The following is a 21408-nucleotide window of genomic DNA, read 5'->3' on the forward strand; positions in this document are numbered from 1 at the left end:
AACAGTATATTACAAAGCACAAGTACAAACTAAGTTAAAAGAACTTAATCACATGCAGCAGAGTGTTTTTAATTTTCTATTAAAACCATCAAGCATTTCAGTGGGAGGCTGATTAAAAATTTCTCATTGAATATTTAAGGCGTAGGTAAAAAAAAAAAATATATATATATATAATAAAGATAGAGAATGTCTGAACAGCATTTTGTAATATTAGCCTTTTGATTTATGAGCTGTGGGGTGAAAGAGTTCGGTTGCCATGGCGATCACCACTTCCTGCCCCAGTGCGTCAGCTGCCATATTCCCAAACGACTTCTTGATTTCGCTGGACACACACACACACACACACACATGCATACAAATACACACAAACGTGCATATATATTTAAATACATAGAAATATGTACACATCTATACACACACAATAGACACACAGAAATTGACACACCAACACACACACCCATAGATACACACATACACACACAAAAGTTGATCACATACACTTACTCCCATCCGCACAAAAGTAAGTACACACACACACATATACACAGACTGACACACCCACACACACAGTCTCACATTCATTATTCCCACTGTATTTTCTCACACACACACTCACACGTTATTCCAGTGTTTCTGTCCAGCCTGGCGGGTGTGTCCTGTCTGCCCATCCGTCCATCGGTGTGTGTGACCACAGCCACCCAGGGCCCTCATTATCCTGCCCCACACACACACACACACACACACACACACACACACATTCACACACACACACACACACACCACTAGGCACCAGCAACCAGCGGTGCCCAGAATAACCGGACAAACCTCGGCTCCAACGCCCCGTTCGCTCTCCTGTGGTTTCTCACCCGCAAAAACTCGATGCCACTGCTAACAATTCCCATCATAACAAGTCGTTTAGTTTAGCATTGAGTCTTAAAATCTAAGTTTTCTCAAAATCACACTGCACTTATTTTAAGATTTGCCATTTTCTAGCACTAAAGACTGGATGAAATGACTTGTTTTTGCGTTGTGGAAGTCTATTTTGACCGTCCGGTTCATCCCTTCCCCCTCGGAGACTTTGCGCAGCGAAGAGACGCCTCCGGGTCTCTGACTGTAAATATGATATATGATGGTGACGGTGATAAACGGGCTTACAAGACACATCCGCACATCACGCTGCAGTTCATAAAAAACAAACCGCTGGCAGGACGGCCCGAGCGGTCGCTGAGGTCGTTCCCTCACCGCCTGGGCCAGGGTTCGATCCTGTGACGCCTGCTGAAGGATCCTTGAGCAAGATACCTCACAAGTTCCTGCTCCGGCTGGCTGAACCTGCACCTGCACCTTGGGGGGGATTAATAAAGTATATCAAGCCAAATGTTAACAAGTGAAAACTAGTGCTGCATAGTAACATGTTTGCCAGCTGCGATTGTCTTGGCAAGTAATGTAATCAAATCAAATCACAAATAAAAGCTCTGCTATAACCTAACAACAACAACTGCTATGGTAACAGTGCATCCTCAGCAAAGGATTACGCAAGCTTACACTGAGGAAGACCAACAAACAATATGCAGAAACCTAAATCAAACAGTCTAATGTGGCAAACTGTCATGACTTCCCCGGTTTCCTCATGAGGTAAGGCTTGGACTTCACATGAATCTTCTACCAGCCAAACGATTTGAAGCAATTTGTAGAGAAATGTGAAAAGGAAAAAAGCAATCCTCCGGTGCAGCTGCAGTTAAAGCATCAGCAGGAACGTCAGCTCATACATAAAGATTACAACCACAGGCATTTCAGACATGGCAGCTCAACAAGGACCTAATGAAAATCCTACAGTCTCCTAGCAACATCAGCACATGTAGACGCTTGCCTGTCTTTCAAAAACAAATTCAGGTATCAAGACAAAGCAAAATGTGTTGCTGTTTTTCCCCAGGCTTTACAGATAGAATCCACTTTTTCCGAAACATATCAAAATAATCTTATGATCATTTCCAAGCAAAAGAAATGAACAGAAATGGAACATGTGTTTAGTGGAATGTAAATAAGATGTTATGTATACTGTTTATGCAAGAAGAGGACGGTGGTGTTTTTTTTGTTTTTCTTTTTGTCCTGTGATCGCGTCTGCCACCACCGACGCTGCGGTGAGAATGGAATTTCAAGTCGGCAAGGGGTGTTTATGTGTGTGTGTGTGTGTGTGTGTGTGTGTGTGTGTGTGTGTGGAAGGTGGGGGGGGTGTGGTGTGTTGTTTATTTGTCGGCTTTATTTCTGTCCTCCCTCCTCCTCCTCACCTCTTCTTTTTATTCTTGTCCTCTTCTTGCTGTGTCCTTAACAGTGGCTGTCTTAGCAAAGCACTCCTAATTGTAATTGGCCAGAACCCGTAGTGATGTGTGTGTGTGTGTGTGTGTGTGTGTGTGTGTGTGGGGTTTCAATAATTTATGTTCCTTTGAAGCTACCAAGTGGAAATATTTTTTGATGCCCCGTGGTGGAGCGGTTATTTGCTTGTCTCTCTCTTTCCTGCTCTCTCTCTCTCTCTCTCCTTCCTTATCTCCGTCTCTCTATCCCTCTCTCTGTTTCTCTCTCTCTCCCTCCCTCGCTCCTTATCTTCTCCAGTCAAATTACACGTTTGAGCCAACACTGTCAAGTTAATTCAGTCTAATTCAATTTTACGTGTACGCCCTGCTGTTTCATGCCCGGCCTCGTGCTTTCGCTCTCTGTCCAGTGTTTTCCTCTCGAAAAAAGAAGAAAGCAAGTCCTTACTTTTTAATTGAATCGCAGCCGAAGTATCTGCGCTGCCCACGTGTTGAAACTTTGTTAGGTCGGATCCTCAGAGCTGGATCCTCAGAGGGCGGCGGTTTGGATTTAGCGGTGAGAGAGACCGTCCTTCGATTCCTGCAACAGCCAATGGGAGTCCTGCTGAAGTGTCCTTGAGCAAGACTTTAAGAGACTTTAAAGGGGGGGGGGGGTATCCTAGGCTGTGGCAATTTTTAGTATTTATGGTGATTTTGGTTCTTGGAGGTGTGAAGTAATCACAGTAAAAAAAAATGGAATCATGTTACTATGCTGTTTCCCCACAGTCACCAACTATAAAACACGCCCCCTTATACAAGACAGTCAGATTTTGCTCCGGTTTCTATGTAGACGCTGGACTGGTCTGAAATCGACCAATCAGCGCAAAGAGGAGGGCGGGCCTTCCAGAATGGCCAGCCAATCAGAGCAGTAGCTCATTAGCATATGAAGGTGCTTATGTAAAACAACCTATTTTCTTGTAGGTGGGAAACAAACACTGGGAAGTGAATAGCTAAAGATATAACTAAACGATTTTTACTGAAAAAAACGTAACAGATGTATTTTATAGACGCCAGTTAATTATATAAAATTGCTGAAAAAGCAAATGATACCCCTCCTTTAAGAGTCCGCTAAATGCCTAAGAAATTGACATTTCTACCAATAAGTCACACTGTAGTTTGATTACAAACACATTTGTATATTTAGTAAGGTTGGGCATTTTCATTTTAACCCTAACTGAATAGTGACATGAATTTCAGAATCAAATAAAATATGTGAAATGCTTTTATATGTATAGTCACACTGATGATTTGGAACATAGCCATGTTGAGGAAGTAAAATGTTCTCAAAGTCCATGATGCAATGGTAATTGATAATCTAATTACTAATGTATTGATTGGTCAAAACGTCCCTCTAAATAAGTCAAATGCAATAAAGCCAGTTAAAGTAATAAACTGCCGGATTATCTTGAGACTGATACTGTCATAAAAAAGTTACAGCCCTTAAAATAAAAGAATTGACGGTTAAAGTGAGTATGTATGTAAGTTATATCAGGAAAAAACTATTAAAATATCAGTCCGGTGATGTTATTACCCTATCTGGCAATTTATTATGTATTTTTATTAAATGTTTGACTCATTTAGGGGGCCGTTTTGTTAAATCTTGTCAAATGATTGTTGCTTTGGGCACTCTTACCTATATCGACTTATAATGAGTGAGCAGGTAGGGGTTCAAGCACTTTGTTGATGGACACACATTGATGTTTGCCTTCCAAGATGGCCGAGGTGATGAAAAGGAACCCCCCACATACACACACACACACACACACACACACTTCTTATACAACCTACAGTACTCTGCCATGCGTAAAGAGCAGCTCACCAGCCCATCTGGTTGATAGCCAGCAGGTCAAAGGACAGCATCAACTATCAAGCAGGTTCAGAAAGATCACACATGGAGGTAACGGTTGAATATTATTCAGAAGATGATGTTAGCCACAGTCTGTCAGCGGTGACCGCCATTTTGTTGACACGTAGCGCTGTGCAGAAGCTCTGCTCTAGTCAGCACAGTGGATCAAATCGCTCTCCACAACGCTGGTGGTGTTTATTTCTCTCCTTCTTCACCATCGTGTCTCTTCTCAGCAGCACGGTCCAGCAGTTTGAGCGATGTTATGTGAGCCTAGTTTGACAGAACAATACAGGTGATTGAAGTGCGTGAAAGGCGCCATCCCTCGACGTTTTCTTCTTCCAAGAGAAATGAATTCACCACACCACCAAGGTGGCCTTTGAAATTGTAATGCCTCCGATGCTTTGATGAGCACTACCCCCCCTTCTAAGTTTACATCTTCAAAGGTTTTCGAATCCCATGATTTGGTACAGAAAAAAAATGATTCTCCTCAACGCCTGACTGTGTTACTCAGATAATATTTCTCAAACTTTTTTTTTCTTCAGACTGCACAGAGCGCAGCATGAAATGGTAGGCTTTCCTTTGCAGTCTTCTCAGTGAGTATGTGATCTGACTCGCGTTGAAATTCATCGTGGCGTAATGTGTTTTCGTCTGTTTTTCTCCATGTTGGATATCTTTTCAGTGGACAGAGAGAAGATGGAGTGCTTTTTTTTTTTTATCTCTTTCTCCTTTCAAGGAGACCAATTTCCTCATCTTCCCGCTCCGCGTTTCGATCGGACCCCATGGCCACCTTTGGCGATTGGAGGTGTTCTCTTCATCTGATGAGTCAACAAGTGTCAATTGCATCCAGAGAGAGTCTCTAAATGACACAAAATTGTTCCCATTTCCCCTCCTCCGCGTGCGCTCTGTGGCCATTTTGAAATCGGACACACTCTTAAGCTTAATTTCCCTCCTCTCTCTGAGGAATTGAGCCTATTTATTTCCAACGGGTTGAAGGATACTTAGTGTGTCCCCCTTTTTTTTTCCTGTGCCAGCAACAGCGGTTTCAATGGGACCAATTTGTGCGTATTATGAGCGCGCCACTCTTTTTAGAAATGCAGCCTCACTGTGACAGCAGTGTGGTCGGGCAAAGTTTTTCACCTCTGGGCATTAGCACTCCAGAACTTATATTACATCGGGTTCCCACATCCTTCCACAAGTCCCCGATGGACCGCAAAGCACAAGTCCTGCAAGTTTATCCGGAGTGCAGTCGGCACAGATGCCACGCTATGATGCAACGGGGAAGGATCAGACGGCAAAGCACAAAGTTATGACGAAAGAGAGGGCTGTAATTTATATGTGTCTCGTATAGTGTGGGCCTCCTGGGCTTCTGTAATTTCACCTCAAGGTGTAGTGGGATTTCCCATCCGACACTGCAAAGAAATTCCGTCTTAACAAGGTATTTTATCCACTATTGAATCTTTTTTATTTTTCTTAAAACAAGTGAAAAAGATCTGCTAAAGGGGTGAGATCATTTAATTTGTTGCCAGTGGAAATCAATTAGTTTTGAGATTTGTCTTGAAAAAAGTGGCGATGCTTTGAAGTACGGCACATCTCTCCTCTTGTTATCTCGTTTCAAGAAAATTCATCAAACAGGTTGACTTGTTTTGAAATTTGCAGATTTCATTTGCAGACTCCATATTATATGAAATGATTTTGTTAGACAGCCAGTTTTCCAGTGTGCTGACTGGCCGGACACACACTCACTTTGTGAATCACCGGGTTCGCAGCCGCTCGCCCCCGCCGGCCGCCCCCGAGAGCAAATCCCAATTAACCTCTCTTGCTCCCGCTTTAATTGGAGAAGCAATTGTTTCATTAACTCGTTAGCTTTAGACGGCCGAGGTAAGGGGTCACATGGGGACGGAGCGCTGTCCCAGACGCTCCCTGTGGAACGTGGCCGCAGCAGATTAATTTGGACTGTGGATTTTTTTTTTTTTTTTTTTTAAACCTTTACTTATCCAGCGATGATTGACAGAGCATGCGTGCTCATTTCCAGCATCACCCTGCTTCACATTCATACAGCTCCAGACATTCACATGAGAGCTGCCTGGTATAACTGCAATCTCCATCTTAACAAGTCATTTAGTTATTGAGTCCTAAAATCGTAATTCTCTTAAAATAAGTGAATTTTTTTTTATTTTAAGTGTCGTTTTCTTGATAGTAGTGCAGTGATCTGCCTTATTCTGACCTGAACGAAATGAAACTGCATTGGAAACAAGTGGAGTCATTTCACCTCATTGGCAGAATTATTATCTTGTTTTAATAAAAAATAAGATTTGAAGGCTGAATATGAGACTAAATGACTTGTTAAGATGGATATATTTTTGCAGTGGAGCATTTGTATAAATACGTTGCTCAAGGGAAACTCAGCAGTAGTCTCATCCCAAATTTTGCCACTACTGACCCAGATTTAATTGACAGACTTTCATGGAAATCTCATTTGTTTCTTCTGTTGTATAACGCCTATCTGTTATAGACGATAGAGGATCTCAGATTGGACCAAACCACTTTATTGACCGACTGAGTGCGTAGTTATTTGGCGCCCTCGTTGAAGATCAAAACCCCATCTTCCTCATAACATCAAATCCTCCATGTTAGCGTACTCTCTCTCTCTCTCTCTCTCTCTCTCTCTCTCTCTCTCTCTCTCTCTTTCCCTCCTGGTTCAAGTCTTCACAGCGGTCTGCTGGTCTTTGCTGGCAGCGATTGCGTGTGAAAACCTCCAGACAAGAAGACGCAGGAGGGGTTTAGAGTAAAGGCTTGGTTTCCATAGCGATGGCTCTTGCCCGGGCAGCCTGCGAGAATTGGTCCTGATTGATGGGGCTTGGTTGTTTAGGCCTGGAGGGTGTGTGTGTGTGTGTGTGGGTGTATGTGTGTGTATGTGTGTGTCTGTTTGTCTGTGTATATTTGGGTGCGTTTGTGTATCTGTACATTAGTGTATGTATGTGTGTGTGTGTGTGCTCACGTGTTGTGTGTTTTTGTGTGTGTATGTTTGGGTGCGTGTGTATGTGTTCATGTACATCTGAATCTGTATGTTTGAATCTGTCTTTGTGTACGTGTGTGTGTATGTGTGTATGTGTGCATACGTTTGCGCATGTGCTTGTGTGTGTGCATGCATGTGTGTTTCTGTGTGTGCAGTTGTCTGCACTGTATGTGAGTGTGTGTGTGTGTGTACGTCTTTGTGTGTGTGCATGTGTGTGTATGTGTGTGTGTGCACGAGTGTGTATCCATGTATTTTTGTGTGTACATTTTTGGGTGTCCATTTGGTTATGTGTGTGTGTGTCTGTACGTTTTTACACTTGTATCTGTGTGTGTTTATGTGTGTGTGTGTGTGTGTGTGTGTGTGTGTGTGTGTGCTGCAGGTTGTTAAGTCCGGCTCTAACAGCTCGCTGGCCCACTGAGCTCTCTGGATAGCCGCCTGCCGGCCGCTGCAGACCAGTAAATCGCTGCACTTCAGAGGTCCGGACACATGTAGTTCAACCTCAGCTACGTCCCTCTGCCCTTCTGCTGCTCTTTCTGGACTCGCTTCAATAATGCTGAACATTCACAGTGTATCTGCAGGTCTTTAAAAAGTCTGAAAAAGGAAATAATCTAAATTTAAGGCCTCAAATGAGTCCTGGCGGCAGATCAACCCCCCTCTCTTTCCTGTCTCTCCCCACTGTAAACTATCACTGAACCAAAAATGGCAAAAAAAATCATTTAAAAGTATTAAAATGTCTTAAATACAGTTATTAGAGGTCTTACTTCACTATGTGCTCGATGTCCACTCTTAGATTAATACATTAAAGAGTTAAAAGTAGTTCAATATGCATTCTATCTGCTCTACTAAACACAATTGTATTTCATGTCTCTCAACAATTAATTTCCTAGTCTCCTTTTTCTTATACTGGCCTGAAACTATACTGTATATACTGTAGTTTCAGAACTTTCATTAGCTGCATTCAAGCAGAAATACACAGGTTTTGCCAGCTTTGTATCTGTTTAAAATTCAATTTCAGGGAACATTACAGAAAATTAAAGAGGTCTTTAAAAGTCTTAAATCTGACTTTCTGAAGCCTGCAGATGCCCTGATAGAGGAAGACTCTCGCTCGCACGCCGTCCACGCTGTCGGGACGCCGACTCAAAGGACAACGTGTCCTGAGCGCAAAAACAAGCCATTCTAGCAATTCCCCTCATTTTCTTTTCAATGGTTATTTTTTAGCGATTCGGCCGACCTGACCATGGTTGTGTGTGTGTGTGTGTGTTAGTCATGTGTCTGCTGATCAGCTAATATGATAATCAGGTTTGATCTCGGTCCGGATTAGCTTCTGTAAATCAGCAGCGTGCGGCCATTCACATTGCTCTCATGCACATCCTGGACGTCCCAGAATAGTCAGCAGATTATATGTCTCACTCTGCATATAGACAGTAGAGCCGAGCTGTGCAGTGTGCCATGAAAAGGTGGAATTGAGTAGGATGGAAATGTGTGGAATAAGTTCTAAACCTTTCCCTGGTGCTCTTATCCAGAGCGACTTACAACAGTGCAACAGTGGAAAAAGCTTAAATAGATAATCGCTCTCATCTGCATTCTCACCCCGATTGCCCCCCCTCTGCCCAAATTCCCATACGAGAGGCGAGACAAAGGTGGAATTAGCTTGCGAGTAGTAATACCTCTAATAGGTCCAAATGTTCCTTTTTAAACCTCGCCGGCGAAAAAAAAAAAAAAAAAAAAAAAAAGAACGGTCTTTATGTGCCGTGAAAGGTACCTATTTCTAGCAAGATGGATGACAAGTGGCCTTTTTTGTCATTTCTCCCTATCTCTGGAAATCACCGAATGGCTCCACGTCATTTTGTCCTCCACTTTCCTAATTCGGCGGATAATGGCTCCTATTTATGCCCCAGAGAAGCTTTTCTCCATCAATTACTGTGTTAGTCATATAACACCCCCCCGGCCCCTCCCGTCCCCGATCTCCCCTCGCTATAAACGACAACAGCAAAGTACAACAAATGGAGCCGTCTCACATCCGCGCACCTGTCTCCGGCATATTATCGAAGTGCCGCTGTATTCTGTCTTATCAGGGCCAACAGAGGCAGCGGTCAGTAGCAGGTGGTTGCTACATTAGCTAAACAAGCGTCTACATGCACAGTGTGAGTTAGCCTTCTTCCTCCCGGTGGCCGGTTTGCGTTCGGTCGGATCCGCTCTTCTTCTCGGGGGCCCTGTGAAGATAGCCGGGGCCCCCGTCGCAGGTTATTTTTCGCCCAGGCCTCGTCCCCCTGCCGGGCAGATAACGACGGGTCTTGTGTGCTTATCTGGGCAGAGCCGTACCTCTGTCTGTCTGAAGGAAGCCTGGGGAATAGAGGCAGACTTTGGTGGAAGGGACAAATGGCCACTGCGGGGGCGATGTCCTTTTCAATGTCATCTCTGGTAACATTACGAATGCCGTTTGGTGGAGGAGCTTTTATAGAAAATGCCTTACAGCACCGGGAGTGTGTGCATTTTTAGCATGGGAGGCACCGGGGGGAATCGAACCCCAAAAACCCTGGTTGTGTAAGTGCCATGCTGTACCCATTGAGCTGCACAGGACAACACACACACACACACACACACACACAAATCACAGGAGTGCATTAGACAGCAGAGGATGTTCATAAGCATATTACAGTCATGATGAATAGGAAAATATATTTAAAGTTTTCCGCAGCAACTTTTACATTATACAATTTTGCCTCACTATAGAAATGCTGCTATTGTACCTACAGTAGCGTAGAGGTTAAAAGTGCTACGTATAGCACTTTAACATCAATAAATCATTACCACATTAATTTTGAGGCATAAGGTACAGGTATAATAACTGTAAACATATAACTAGATTGGCAGCTTCTACATTGCATTGCTACATTGCATCCCCCACCGGGTCAGGTTTTTGCAGAAAATTTGCTGTTTTGCTTTATGGCACAAAGTGATATTGCTTTACGACACCAAACAGGAAGAGAGCGCTGTTCTCCCAGTGCAAATGGAGCTTAAGTTTTCAAAGAAGAAGCAGCAGGTTTTATGGGAAATGTGGTCGTAATTTTAAGAAGAAAAGCACTAACAATGCCACTGGCGTGAGATAGAGGCTACCAATCGTCTCGGCCATGGTCTCATTTGTTTACCGTAATGACACCAAGGTATCACATATATTTTGACAATGATATATTGGTGTTACACATTAAACGGCATTAAAGAGATCATCCTGTGTTATGTGTCCATGAGCAAAACACCGAACTCCTGCTTTCTAGTGTCGGCATTAAGTGTCAGCTTAATGCCGAACATGTAAATATAAAACTGTCTGTATTAGAGACCCCTTCATGTTTTTTTTTTGCTGTATTGTATTGTATGATGTGATGTGTGACGTGGCTCATTGTTGGGAAAAATCATAAAGCAATTTAAATCCCAACACCGTTCAACGTTTCTACGCTGCAATTACCGGCTGTATGGCAGCGAGGTTCAGATCCAGAAGAAAGGGTCAAACTCAACAGTAACTGGCAGCAGCTCCCCAGAGGCACGGAGCAGAGGAAAATTGAAAAAAGGTTAATTATGCTCATCATAGTTGACACGCACACACACACACACACAAACACAAACACTACACACTGATAATTGCATAGTATTAGACAGTCACAGGCATACAGCCACAGGCGAGCCTTTTTCTGCAGAGCTACATTCTCTCGTAGAAGGATGGGTGTGAGAGCATGTGCATGAAAACAACACACACACACACACACACACACACACACACACACAACCTGCTCTTGCCTGTCCTTTAACAGCCAGGTTTCTGCTATTCTCTCTGTTGTCGGCCGGCTATAAGCGCTGCCTCAGGCCTGGTTTGCTGGTTTGGCGGCCATGTTTGACGCTTTCCACCGCATTATATTTCACTACATCCTCCTCAGACACAGCGGGACTCCCTGCTTTCAGAAGGATGATGAATATCTATCATGGTGGCGATGTATAAACACTCACTCTTTCTAATCATGCGTATTATGTCATTCTGGATAAAAGCATCAATTTAGGTTGTTTTTTGGAATATTTTATTTCTCAGATTTCAGAATATAGGAGAATTTGGACAGAATCACTTCATCGTATCTGCATTATATCTTTCCATTGTCGGCAGATGCAAGGTTTCAGTGTTGTCAATGTAAGGAAAGCAGCCATGTTTCTTCCTTAAAATATATGTCATTTTCTCCAGGGGTTCACATCTATTCGTTTCTAAGAGCCAAAGTCCTGTTGAGAGGTGACAATTAGACTTCCATGTTGCTGTCAGTTTAGTTTTAAGAGAGATTTATAATGAGTGCAACTGTGGGATAAGCTTAAATTCCTAGATTACAAACATTATAAGTAAGCAATGTTAAAGAGTGGAAGGGTGAAAGCCAATAGGTGTAATAAGCATTCCTGTTTCCCAAAAGCGATCACGTATGGAGGAGAGGTGCTGGGTAAAGAACAAGGCAGAGAGCTGGGGAGAAAAGGGGGAAAAAGTTCATCTTTTGATGAAATATTACACAGCGGTTTCTGTTCTGCCCTCCATCCTTACTCCGGCTCTCCTAGTCCTTGGCCGTCATTTCACCTCCTCTCCTCTCTCCTTCCAGCTCTCTCTCTACCGCTGACCTCCCCACCTCCTCCTCCTCCTCCTCCTCTCCTCTCCTCCTCTGTCTCGCTCTTTTTCATTCCCCCCCGTTCCTGCTCCTCTGCTCCCCGGCTCTGAGGCCTCCGCTCGCTTCACTTGAATCGTTTGAAGATATAATCAGCCTGACCCTGTGGTAGCAGTTATCAAGGCTTAGAAAAAACATGCTACATATCAGATTTTTCTATATATATATTCATAATGCCTGCCGGGCTAAGGTGTACACCAGCTACCTGCAATGTCTTGGGTTTGAATCTGGCCTGGAACCTTTCTATATATATATATATATATATATATAATATATATATATATATACTGTATATGTACAATACTGTGAAATTACTTGTGATGACACATTTTTAGCAGGCAAAAAAAGAGATTGAGGGTCAGACTGCCATTGTTGCATTGTACTTTCAATTGTAATTTCAAAAGTCAAATTTGTTGAAACCGGTTTTCTGCCAGTGCAGTAAGATGATTTCACCAAAAAAAATAAAAAATCTAAAAAAAACTTGATAAGTCTGCATACAAGATAAAATAACTTAACAAGTCTGTCAGTTTTTGTAGTGCAGGACGATGCGGAAAAACTGCATGTTTTCATTAAACCTCCCCAAGATAAATCAGCCTTAAAAATTGTCTATATTTTGAAAAAACATCCTGAAAAGGTTTTCCATTCGTCTATCAGAAAGTGAATTCAGACGGACACGCAGGCAGCCGTACGTCTCTCTCATCTCCTGCACAGGGCCAGCGAGAGAGAGAAAGAGAGGGAGAGAAAGCGACCGGGTGAAAATGTCGAACGGTCCAGGGGAAAACTAATCAAAGAGTGTCGGCCTTCGGCGGAGCGACTGCCACAGGCCGGCGCTGTGTAAATCCCTCTTCTGTCTCGACCGAGGGCCGGCGATCGCTCGGTGCGGCAGGAGGTCAAATGCAGAGGAGAGAGGAATTTTGATCCAGATACCCGCAGTCTTGCTTTAAAGCCGTGTTGTGTAGTTTCACGAAGGAAATTTGAAAGTGTGCAATGCCAAAAACGCTAAGCATAAAAGCTATCTGGCTTTAGTGCTCCTGCCCTCCCACAGCAATTGCTATACGATGTGTATATTCATGTATAATGTAGATATTCTTGACTTACTGGAGGTTTTGTTTGATATGTAACGTGATTTAAAGGCTCTAAGCATTTGTTTATTATCTTGACATTATACTTTAGATGCAGTCCTCACTCTTTACTGCATGCTTCCTTAGCTAATGCTGCAGGTTTGCTCCATCCCCAAGAGGAACTGTTTGGAAAAATCAAGATTTGTTCTTTTCAGACATTGAAATTTGTCTGCTAATTTGGCTTTTCTATATAACATGTAAGACATAGACTTGTTTGTATTGCTAATGCAGGATAGATGCAGGATAAATTCATAATGAGGGGCTTTTACAGTGACTGCCACTGTATATTTCTTCACAGTATACTTCCCTAAACTATATTTTACAGCTTTAAGTGATATCTACTCATTCGCTCTCTATAGACTTTTCCTTGCAATATCAACATTTCTTAGGATGGAGTTGTTTGTGCTTTTGAAGTCTTGATCAATGAATTTCAGATCGCAAATATTTAGCTTTCCTAAACATTTGCTGACAGTGAAGTAACAGTTATGATGGGATCATCTGAGGTTTTGAAATATTGACAGATGAGTATCAAGTAGCAAAACATTTCCCAAAACATCTAAAGTGTTCTGGTATGAAATCTTTCCGATGCTGTAGAGAGCGCAACTTGATACCGGTTCACTTCAACAGAAATGGATGTGATCTCTGAGATTTAACGAGGGATAAGAGATATGTTGAAGCACGCCAATCAATACGCTTTCATTTGACCAGTGGAAGGTCAGGAATCAATAGTTCCGACGTGGAAATGATTGCGGGCGATGCAGCTCTCTTAATACTTCTCATAAAGGTGGGAGAGGATCATCCCTGCCCTCTACCGTTGGCTGATGTGTTCCCTGTAAAGACAGCTGTTGAGCTTGTTGCTTCTGTCAATCAGCAGTCACAATTAAGTTTCATCACATTTTTTATTGTCTTAATGATACTGATTTCATTGCTTTGATTGTCAGCGCCTTTAGAAATAACATGTCATGGGGTGGACACTTTCATCCAAAGAGCCTTACAATAACATCAGTACATTTTTAGCATGGGGCGGCCCCGCTGGGAATCAGATCCCTAACCCTGGCAGTGTTCGTGCCACGCTCTACCAGTTGAGCTACAAACGTACCAAAGTACCCAAGAACAAAGGAATATTTTTTTTTAAAATGAGCAGCCAAAAATCAAAGCGAGATTAGAGTAGCTCTGCTCATCTGCAGGTGAGAAGCCATGGCCGCTGATTGGTAGTTTTTGACAAGATGGGAAGCCCGTAATATTACACACGGCTGCTAGTTGAAAGCGTTTTTTGATCTTTATTTTACCAGGAGGGCTTAATGAGGACGTATGCTCGTTTTCAGCGACCTCCTGCCTTGCATTCGCACAGTGACACGCATTCAAACCTGGAAACTGTGCAGTGCTTCCACATGCGTCTGTCGCTGGCCATTGAAGCGCTCCGCTGGAGGTGAAGCGACTTACCTGAAGGCAGCTTGACGGTAGCAAGTGAGGGAAAGCGTCGCTCCTTCACTTTCCCCCGCCTAGATCTGAACCGGCGACATTTCCGGTCACAACCCCCCGCTTCTCCGACCGCCCTCCGCCTCTTTGATCGTTCGTCTCGTTTTGTTGTGCAGTCGAATCTTGCGACACATACAGTAAAGGCACCTTGGCCCAGACTCCCTTTGCTGGGAATAGGAATCCCAGGAGAAGCCCGTCCGCCCCACAGCTACTGTTCCTGCTTTGTCCCTGCTGTCCCAGCCTTGTTTTTTTCTGGATCAAAGACAAACGCAGTCCCAACTTCCACTCGGGTAATTCAAGCATGCGATAATGGGTGTTTAGGGTGGGTTTAGGTAATGTCTTCAGGTCTGTTATTATCTGTCTTACCCCCAAGCTCCATTACAGCCGTCTGCCATCAACCATTAAGGGAATGCTTCCTTTGAATCCTTTGAAATCAGTGAAAGCTGCTGCACTGCTCTGCTCTGCACGGTTAACACCTGCATGCATCCCCACATGTTGCATTGGAATAATGAGAAATGAAGTTGATATTGTCTCTTTTCTGGTGCACAGACACATGGCAACGATGTTCAATTAAAAAAGACGAGTCGTTCAAAATGGCAAACGTACTGTAAAGAGCAGAAAATTGGAACCTACTGTGTCTGGCTGTAGTTTGTGTCTGTATTGTAGTTTGCTTCAGCTCAGCTTTTGTTAACATTTGTGCACATAGCGGGAAAAAAAGACATATTCTGCATAGTGGTGAATATGGTTACAGCTAGAATGACACATTGACACAATCCTGACGGTGTTGCAACACAATGTGTTTTGTTGAATTTGAAGGTTAAGTGGATCTAGCGTTGGCAGAAATGAGCACCAGCCATCAGTCAAAGGCTGGTGAATTTGGGGTATTTGCTGTAAAGTTTGTCTACTCTACCAGCCTTGTTAGCAGGTATACTTCCATTTTCTGGAGATCCTATTCTACTTGGAAACATCTAGAAGGGAATAGTGAAAGTAGCTGTTGTGATTTAGCAGCCACTGTGGATAAAAGAGTTAGTTTGTGCATCATGCTTGTTATGTTTGCAAGTATTTGGGGGTGGGAGGTGGAGGCGTGAAGTGAACTTTGCACATAATGCTATCCTGAGGCCTCCTTTCCTTCCTTTACTTTCCCCTCTCTCTCTCTCTCTCTCTCTCTCTCTCTCTCTCTCTCTCCGCCTAATAATGAATGCAGGAACTCTCCTTCATGTGTGTTTAGCAGTGCCTGGAGACCGTTGTTGGCCCATGGCCCCTTAATTATTAATTTGACGTTACGCGCTGGCCGTTTGATCATCCCCACATATCTGTACGCTTCGGATTTAACAAGTTCCCCAAGAGACTCTCTCCCTCTCTCTCTCCCTCTCTCTCTCTCTCTCTCCCTCTCTCTCTCTCTCCCCCAGGCTTGTTGTCTCAAACCCACCACTAGCTAGACATGAGCACAAAATCCCCAGAACCCACCCCAAAGTGCCCTAATTAACATTTACCATTTGATGGACAGTGCCTTACAGTACCAGGACTGCATACATTTTTACTATGGATTGTCCCAGTGGGAATCAAACCTGCCCAAAACATACCTACCAGCCATCCTCAGAAACCTAACCCCAACCTTTAACTGCGAACAGAGAGAAGATGGTACAACCAAAACAAAGATAAAACGGAGAAAGCCTGGTATAATGTTGGGATGACTGTAGGTTTTCCGGGTCGGTTTCTTATTGAATTTATATAATTTAATTTGTATAGTCTTCTTATAGTTTAGCACTGCTATGAGCAAAGCCTCACTGTACTTCAGCTCCGCCCACCATGTCGATGCTCCCAAAGGGACAGAAATCTATCCGTCAATAATCCTGTCTGTTTTCTGATGGATCAGTGAGACCGCTTTAGCATAAAGTAATCCTAGGTGTTCAGATCATGTAAAGACATTTTCCAAAGCGATATTGTCGGTTGTTTTCTCGCTCGTAGTATGTTAGGAACCGGTGTAGCACCTACCGTACGATGACAGTTTGTTTTCTTTGTTGTTTCAGTGCTTTCTCCACCCAGCTCTCTGTGCCTAGTTATGAAACACTGCAACACACCAAGTCATGCAGATCTTCCTCCCTTTCTCTAATGGAGTTGTGTGTGTACATGTTGCAGCCCGGAAAACACCATGTTTGAGTTTTAGATGCACTTTCACTAGGTCGCTTGGTGAGGGTGTGTGCATTGTTGTATAGTGTGTGTGTGTGTGTGTGTGTGTGTGTGTGTGTGTGTGTGTGTGTGTGTGTGTGTGTGTGCAAGGGCTTCAGAAATCCAAGTCAACAGGGATGTGAGGCGCTTAGTTATTCATTGCCCCATTGAATAATTCAGCTGGGCGTCAGAGTGTGGATTGTCTGTAGTGTAATTACCCTGTTCTTACACAGGTCTCTCTCTCTCTCCCTCTCTCTCTCTCTCTCTCTCTCTCTCTCTCTCTCTCTCTCTCTCCCTCTCTCTCTCCCTCTCTCTCTCTCTCTCTCTCTATCTGTCTACCTATGTGTCATGTCTCTCTCTCAGATCCAAGCTCTCTGTCTCCCTCACTCGCCCACTCTGTTCTGGAGGTCTGCAGTGTGTGTGTGTGTGTGTGTGTGTGTGTGTGTTTGTGTATGTGTGTGAGTGTGCTGGGGGCGTTGCTGCAGTTATACACAGACCCACTCGAAACCATCACCACTCCTTCTCACAGTCTGCCAATACTTTCTGTGTGTGTGTGTGTGTGTGTGTGTGTGTGTGTGTGTGTGTGTGTGTTGTGTGTGATAGAGAGTGGGAATGAGATAGAATAGAGGTGTAAGGGGTTAGAAGAAGAGGCTAGTGTGTGTGTTTGTGTGACAGAGTATGGGAGACTGCCCTCTGTGTGTGTGTGTGGTGTGTGTGTGTGTGTGTGTGTGTGTGTGTTTGCACACATGCACATGCACTCAAAGGGGCACTTGGAAGTCTGCCCTTTCTGAAATGTAATTACATTTATTTAGTGCCGTCTCAAAAGGAATTGGGTTAGCTCCAGTGGCACAACGCTGCTCTCCTGGCTTGTACTAATCTCTCTCTCTCTCTCTCTCTCTCTCTCTCTCCCCCTCTCTCTCTCTCCCCTCAGCTCCACCACGGTTCACTAAAGTTCCCGTCGACCAGATCGGTGTTTCGGGGGGAGTGGTCTCCTTCGTGTGCCAGGCGACGGGCGACCCCAAGCCGAGGGTGAGCTGGAACAAGAAAGGCAAGAAAGTCAACTCCCAGCGTATAGAGGTGAGTCACCGGGTCCTGCCGCTCACTGCTGCACCCTGCAGGTGTGGAGGGCAACTCTGCAGCTGACAACACGCATGTTCATGTTAACATTATGTTGCATTTGGGTATGCTTAATTGGGAAAAGCAGTTCCTACGTGTTTTGGAATTGCATAAAACGTCTTAATAAGTTCTAATACACATATGACTACACATAGCTGTTGTAAACCCACTGTTTTTCACATATTGTGATATTTGATAATGTGAAGAATAATCACAGAGCTATAGAGTGACTTGGCCTAGTAGACAGCCCAGCCACTATCAACATAAATCATTCAGAACGCTAACCAAAATCTCCAAATCCATTCATGAAAAATAGCTCTTACCCCTTAAAATGATGGTGAACAGTCATTTTGTTGAACTGTAATGCTTCATTTTTCATGTATTTCAATACAAATTAAATCAACCACGTACTCCACCAGTAGACTGATTTCACTGTAGCTCAAAAAGTCAAACAACAGATGTCAGATGTCCCGGCATTCCAGTACTTTTTAACCTTTATTTATCCAGGCAAGACTGAGTGAACACACATGCTCTCTCTCAGCTCCGCCCCACCTCACATTCACACAGTTAAATAGTCATATGTTCACATCTTGGAGCGTCCCAGTACCGCCACAGCCTTCTCCTGTTGGCCACCAAGCCTTGCTCACGGGCGTCTTGACAGGAGGGGGAAAGTATTTCTCATTTTATTTGCTTTCCCCACCCTAGTTCTGGGACTCGAACCGCCGACCTTCCTGTCACCAACTGGCTTCTCTAACTTCTAGGCCAGTGGTTCTCAAACTGGGGATCGAGACGAGATTATTAATTGGATAGGAAAAAAAACATATTTATCCTAGACAAATTTATTATGCCTGTTTTTTTCAGATTTTTCTCTAATTTGTGTTTTTTTTCTTGTGAAATATTGAATAGTTTTTTGCCTCTGGGCCTCCTCTGATAATCAAACGAAACAACCTGAAAAGGGAAAATCATTCTTTGGTTGAACTGGGTCTATGGGCAGAAATATGTGTCACAGCAATTCAAATTCAAATATAAATAATTCAATTTCAGTTTCTAGTGACACATATTTCTGCCCATATGGGTCTTTCTTTGGGTCACATTACTTCATTTTAAGGGGTACTGGGCCAAAATGGGAGAACAAAAAGGGAGAACCGCTGCTGTAGGCGACCTGCAGCTCCACTATAAGCTCCAGTCACTTGGCGACGACATGCAGATTCCTCCCCATTCCTCCAACTCCGTCCTTTTTGCACTCGACTGACTCCGCAACTGTCACATCCTCGTATCCAGCGCTGGGTTTTTGCTGCATACCGCCCTGTCTGTGTGAGTGCGTCTGCCTGTGTGTGTTATTTATGATGTTTGTTGTTCGGTTCTCGGCAGGCGCCCCAGATGGCATCTCTAAAAGTCTTGATTGATGCTCAGTGTCTCTTAATTAAAAAGTTGCTTTCGTTAACGACGCCGGCAGTGCGCTGGGATAGACGCACACACTGCAGCGTGAAGACGACCACAGGGGGGGGGGGGGGGGGGGACAAAAATGACAACAACAACAACAACAGGGGGAGAAGAAGCGACTCGTCGGAGGACAAAATAAAAAGACAAGTTGTGTTTGTACGTTCTCTTCCGCTGCATGCTAAGTGGGAAACAAAGCCGAGGGCGTGGAGGGGGGGGGGGGGGAGGGGATGGCGTCGAACCCACGCTGGAACGGACGCTTCTTTCCCTCCGTTTAACACTAAATAAAACATTTGTGAAGAAGTTTTTGAAGTAGTCGTGTTTCTTTTTTTCTATTCCGCCCTCCAGGCGCTTGCTTTGATATCGATCACAATGGCGTGCTCTTGCAGTGTCTTTAGCCTAATTAGCGGCTTAGCCTTGAGATTTGCGGGAATGGAGGTGCAGGACCGCTAGAGCGCCGTACTTCTGTCAGCGCATGTGTGCTGGCGTTTGCACCGCAGGGCGCACCTGGTCCTCCAAGTCACGTTTTGCTCAGAGATCCCCCCGGTGACTCCTCAGTCGCCTCGGTCTGAGCTCCTCTGAGAAAGGACGGACAGAGAGAGACACACTGAGCATCCTCTCCACCGCTAACACCCTCCAGAACGATGGAAAAAGGACTGAAACACCTCCATCTACCCTGCTGCCCACCACACCCACTGACATCAGACTTTTAAACGTTGACTCATTGGTAACACTTTACAATAAGGGTACATTAATTAAGGGTTAGTTAATGGTTAATAGGCATTAACTAACCCTTAATTAACAGTTAACTAATGTGTCTGGTAATAATTTACTAATGGTGTTCATGTTAACTAAGGTGATTTATACATGATTTAATAGTCATCTTTATAAAGTATTAAATAAATTAAATGTATAAATTAAAACCTTAGTTAACATGAACACCATTACTAAATTATTACCAGACACATTAGTTAACTGTTAATTAAGGGTTAGTTAATGCTTATTAAGCATTAACTAACCCTTAATTAATGTACCCTTATTGTAAAGTGTTACCGACTCATTTAAAGAGGCCCTACTATAGGAATTAAAAATTTCTTCTACTGTACATACATATATATTTTATACATTATACACATTATACACATATATACGTTAATGAAGAAATTGTTCAAATTTGACTTTGTTTACAGTCCACCCTTTTTTTACAGGCAGTTTCAGGCTAACTCCAGTTAACGCATCACAACTGCTCTTGGTTCTGATTGGTTCCCCTCACTAGGCAACACCCACTGAAAAGCCTCCACTCCACCTGCGGGTTTGCCTCTTTTGAATTGGAGCAGCTGGTGTTCTGCCTGTGAGGACTTCAGACTTCAAATTCATTCATTCCCATTTAACTGTTCTTGCAAAATTTTATAAAGAACGTGATTCTTATTCTGAGCCATAATATACTTATATATAACATAATCATGAAATCAATAATAATCTTTTAAATGAAAGAAAAATGTAATTGTGGTATTTTTAGTAGTGTCTTTTTAGACATGGATATTCTGGATTATTCAGGCATGGTACTGGCGAGTCAGAATGGAAACTGAGGTCCATTTTTGCAGATGGGAACTAGCCGGTAAACCGGTGATTGGTTGTTAGGAAAATGTAAAACCTTTGGTGGAGTCACAGGAAGCTGGCTTTAAAACTTCACTGTTTCCCCATGAAGTCAGGTCCAGCAGTGTCATCTGAGTCATGTGTATTGTACCAAAGTAAAATCCTAACATTGTTATACCTCAGTGTCATGAACATCAGAATATTTTAAGCACACCAAGACCAATGACAAAACGAAGAGTGCAACAACTAATTCAAAACACTTAAAAACTAAACTTAAAAATTATTAATTCAGGTAGAATGAGAGGGAAATAATTACTCTACTATACTTGAGAAGATCTTTTTTTAAAATTTGGGAACGTGTACAAAATCTTAATGATTTGCCTTCAAAAGAGTGTGTGTTTTTTTATCAGCACCTCTTGAGGATATTTCTAGGTGAGTCTCTTGAACTTTACTTGGGGTAAAATTGTCAAAACAGTATTTGTACTTTCTTGCACTCGGTATTCTCTCCGCAGCTTGAGTTTCAAGTCAAGACCGATTTTGTTTTTTTAAGAAGGGCTTTTAACAAACAGGTTCAAAACAAAGGGCTTTACAGAGA

At 43.3% G+C, this 21408-nt stretch overlaps 1 protein-coding gene across 1 annotated transcript in view; it reads left to right on the forward strand.

Moving 5' to 3' along the window:
• The window catches only part of ptprsa (protein tyrosine phosphatase receptor type Sa), a 296738-nt gene that overhangs the window by 126487 nt on the left and 148843 nt on the right, over positions 1-21408 (forward strand). Inside the window, exon 4 of the mRNA XM_078285725.1 lies at positions 17593-17738. Within this exon, the coding sequence (XP_078141851.1) occupies positions 17593-17738 (146 nt within the window). The remainder of the gene's footprint in view (positions 1-17592; positions 17739-21408) is intronic.

Source organism: Centroberyx gerrardi, chromosome 9, assembly GCF_048128805.1.
Source record: "Centroberyx gerrardi isolate f3 chromosome 9, fCenGer3.hap1.cur.20231027, whole genome shotgun sequence".
In the NCBI taxonomy this organism is placed as follows: domain Eukaryota; kingdom Metazoa; phylum Chordata; class Actinopteri; order Beryciformes; family Berycidae; genus Centroberyx; species Centroberyx gerrardi.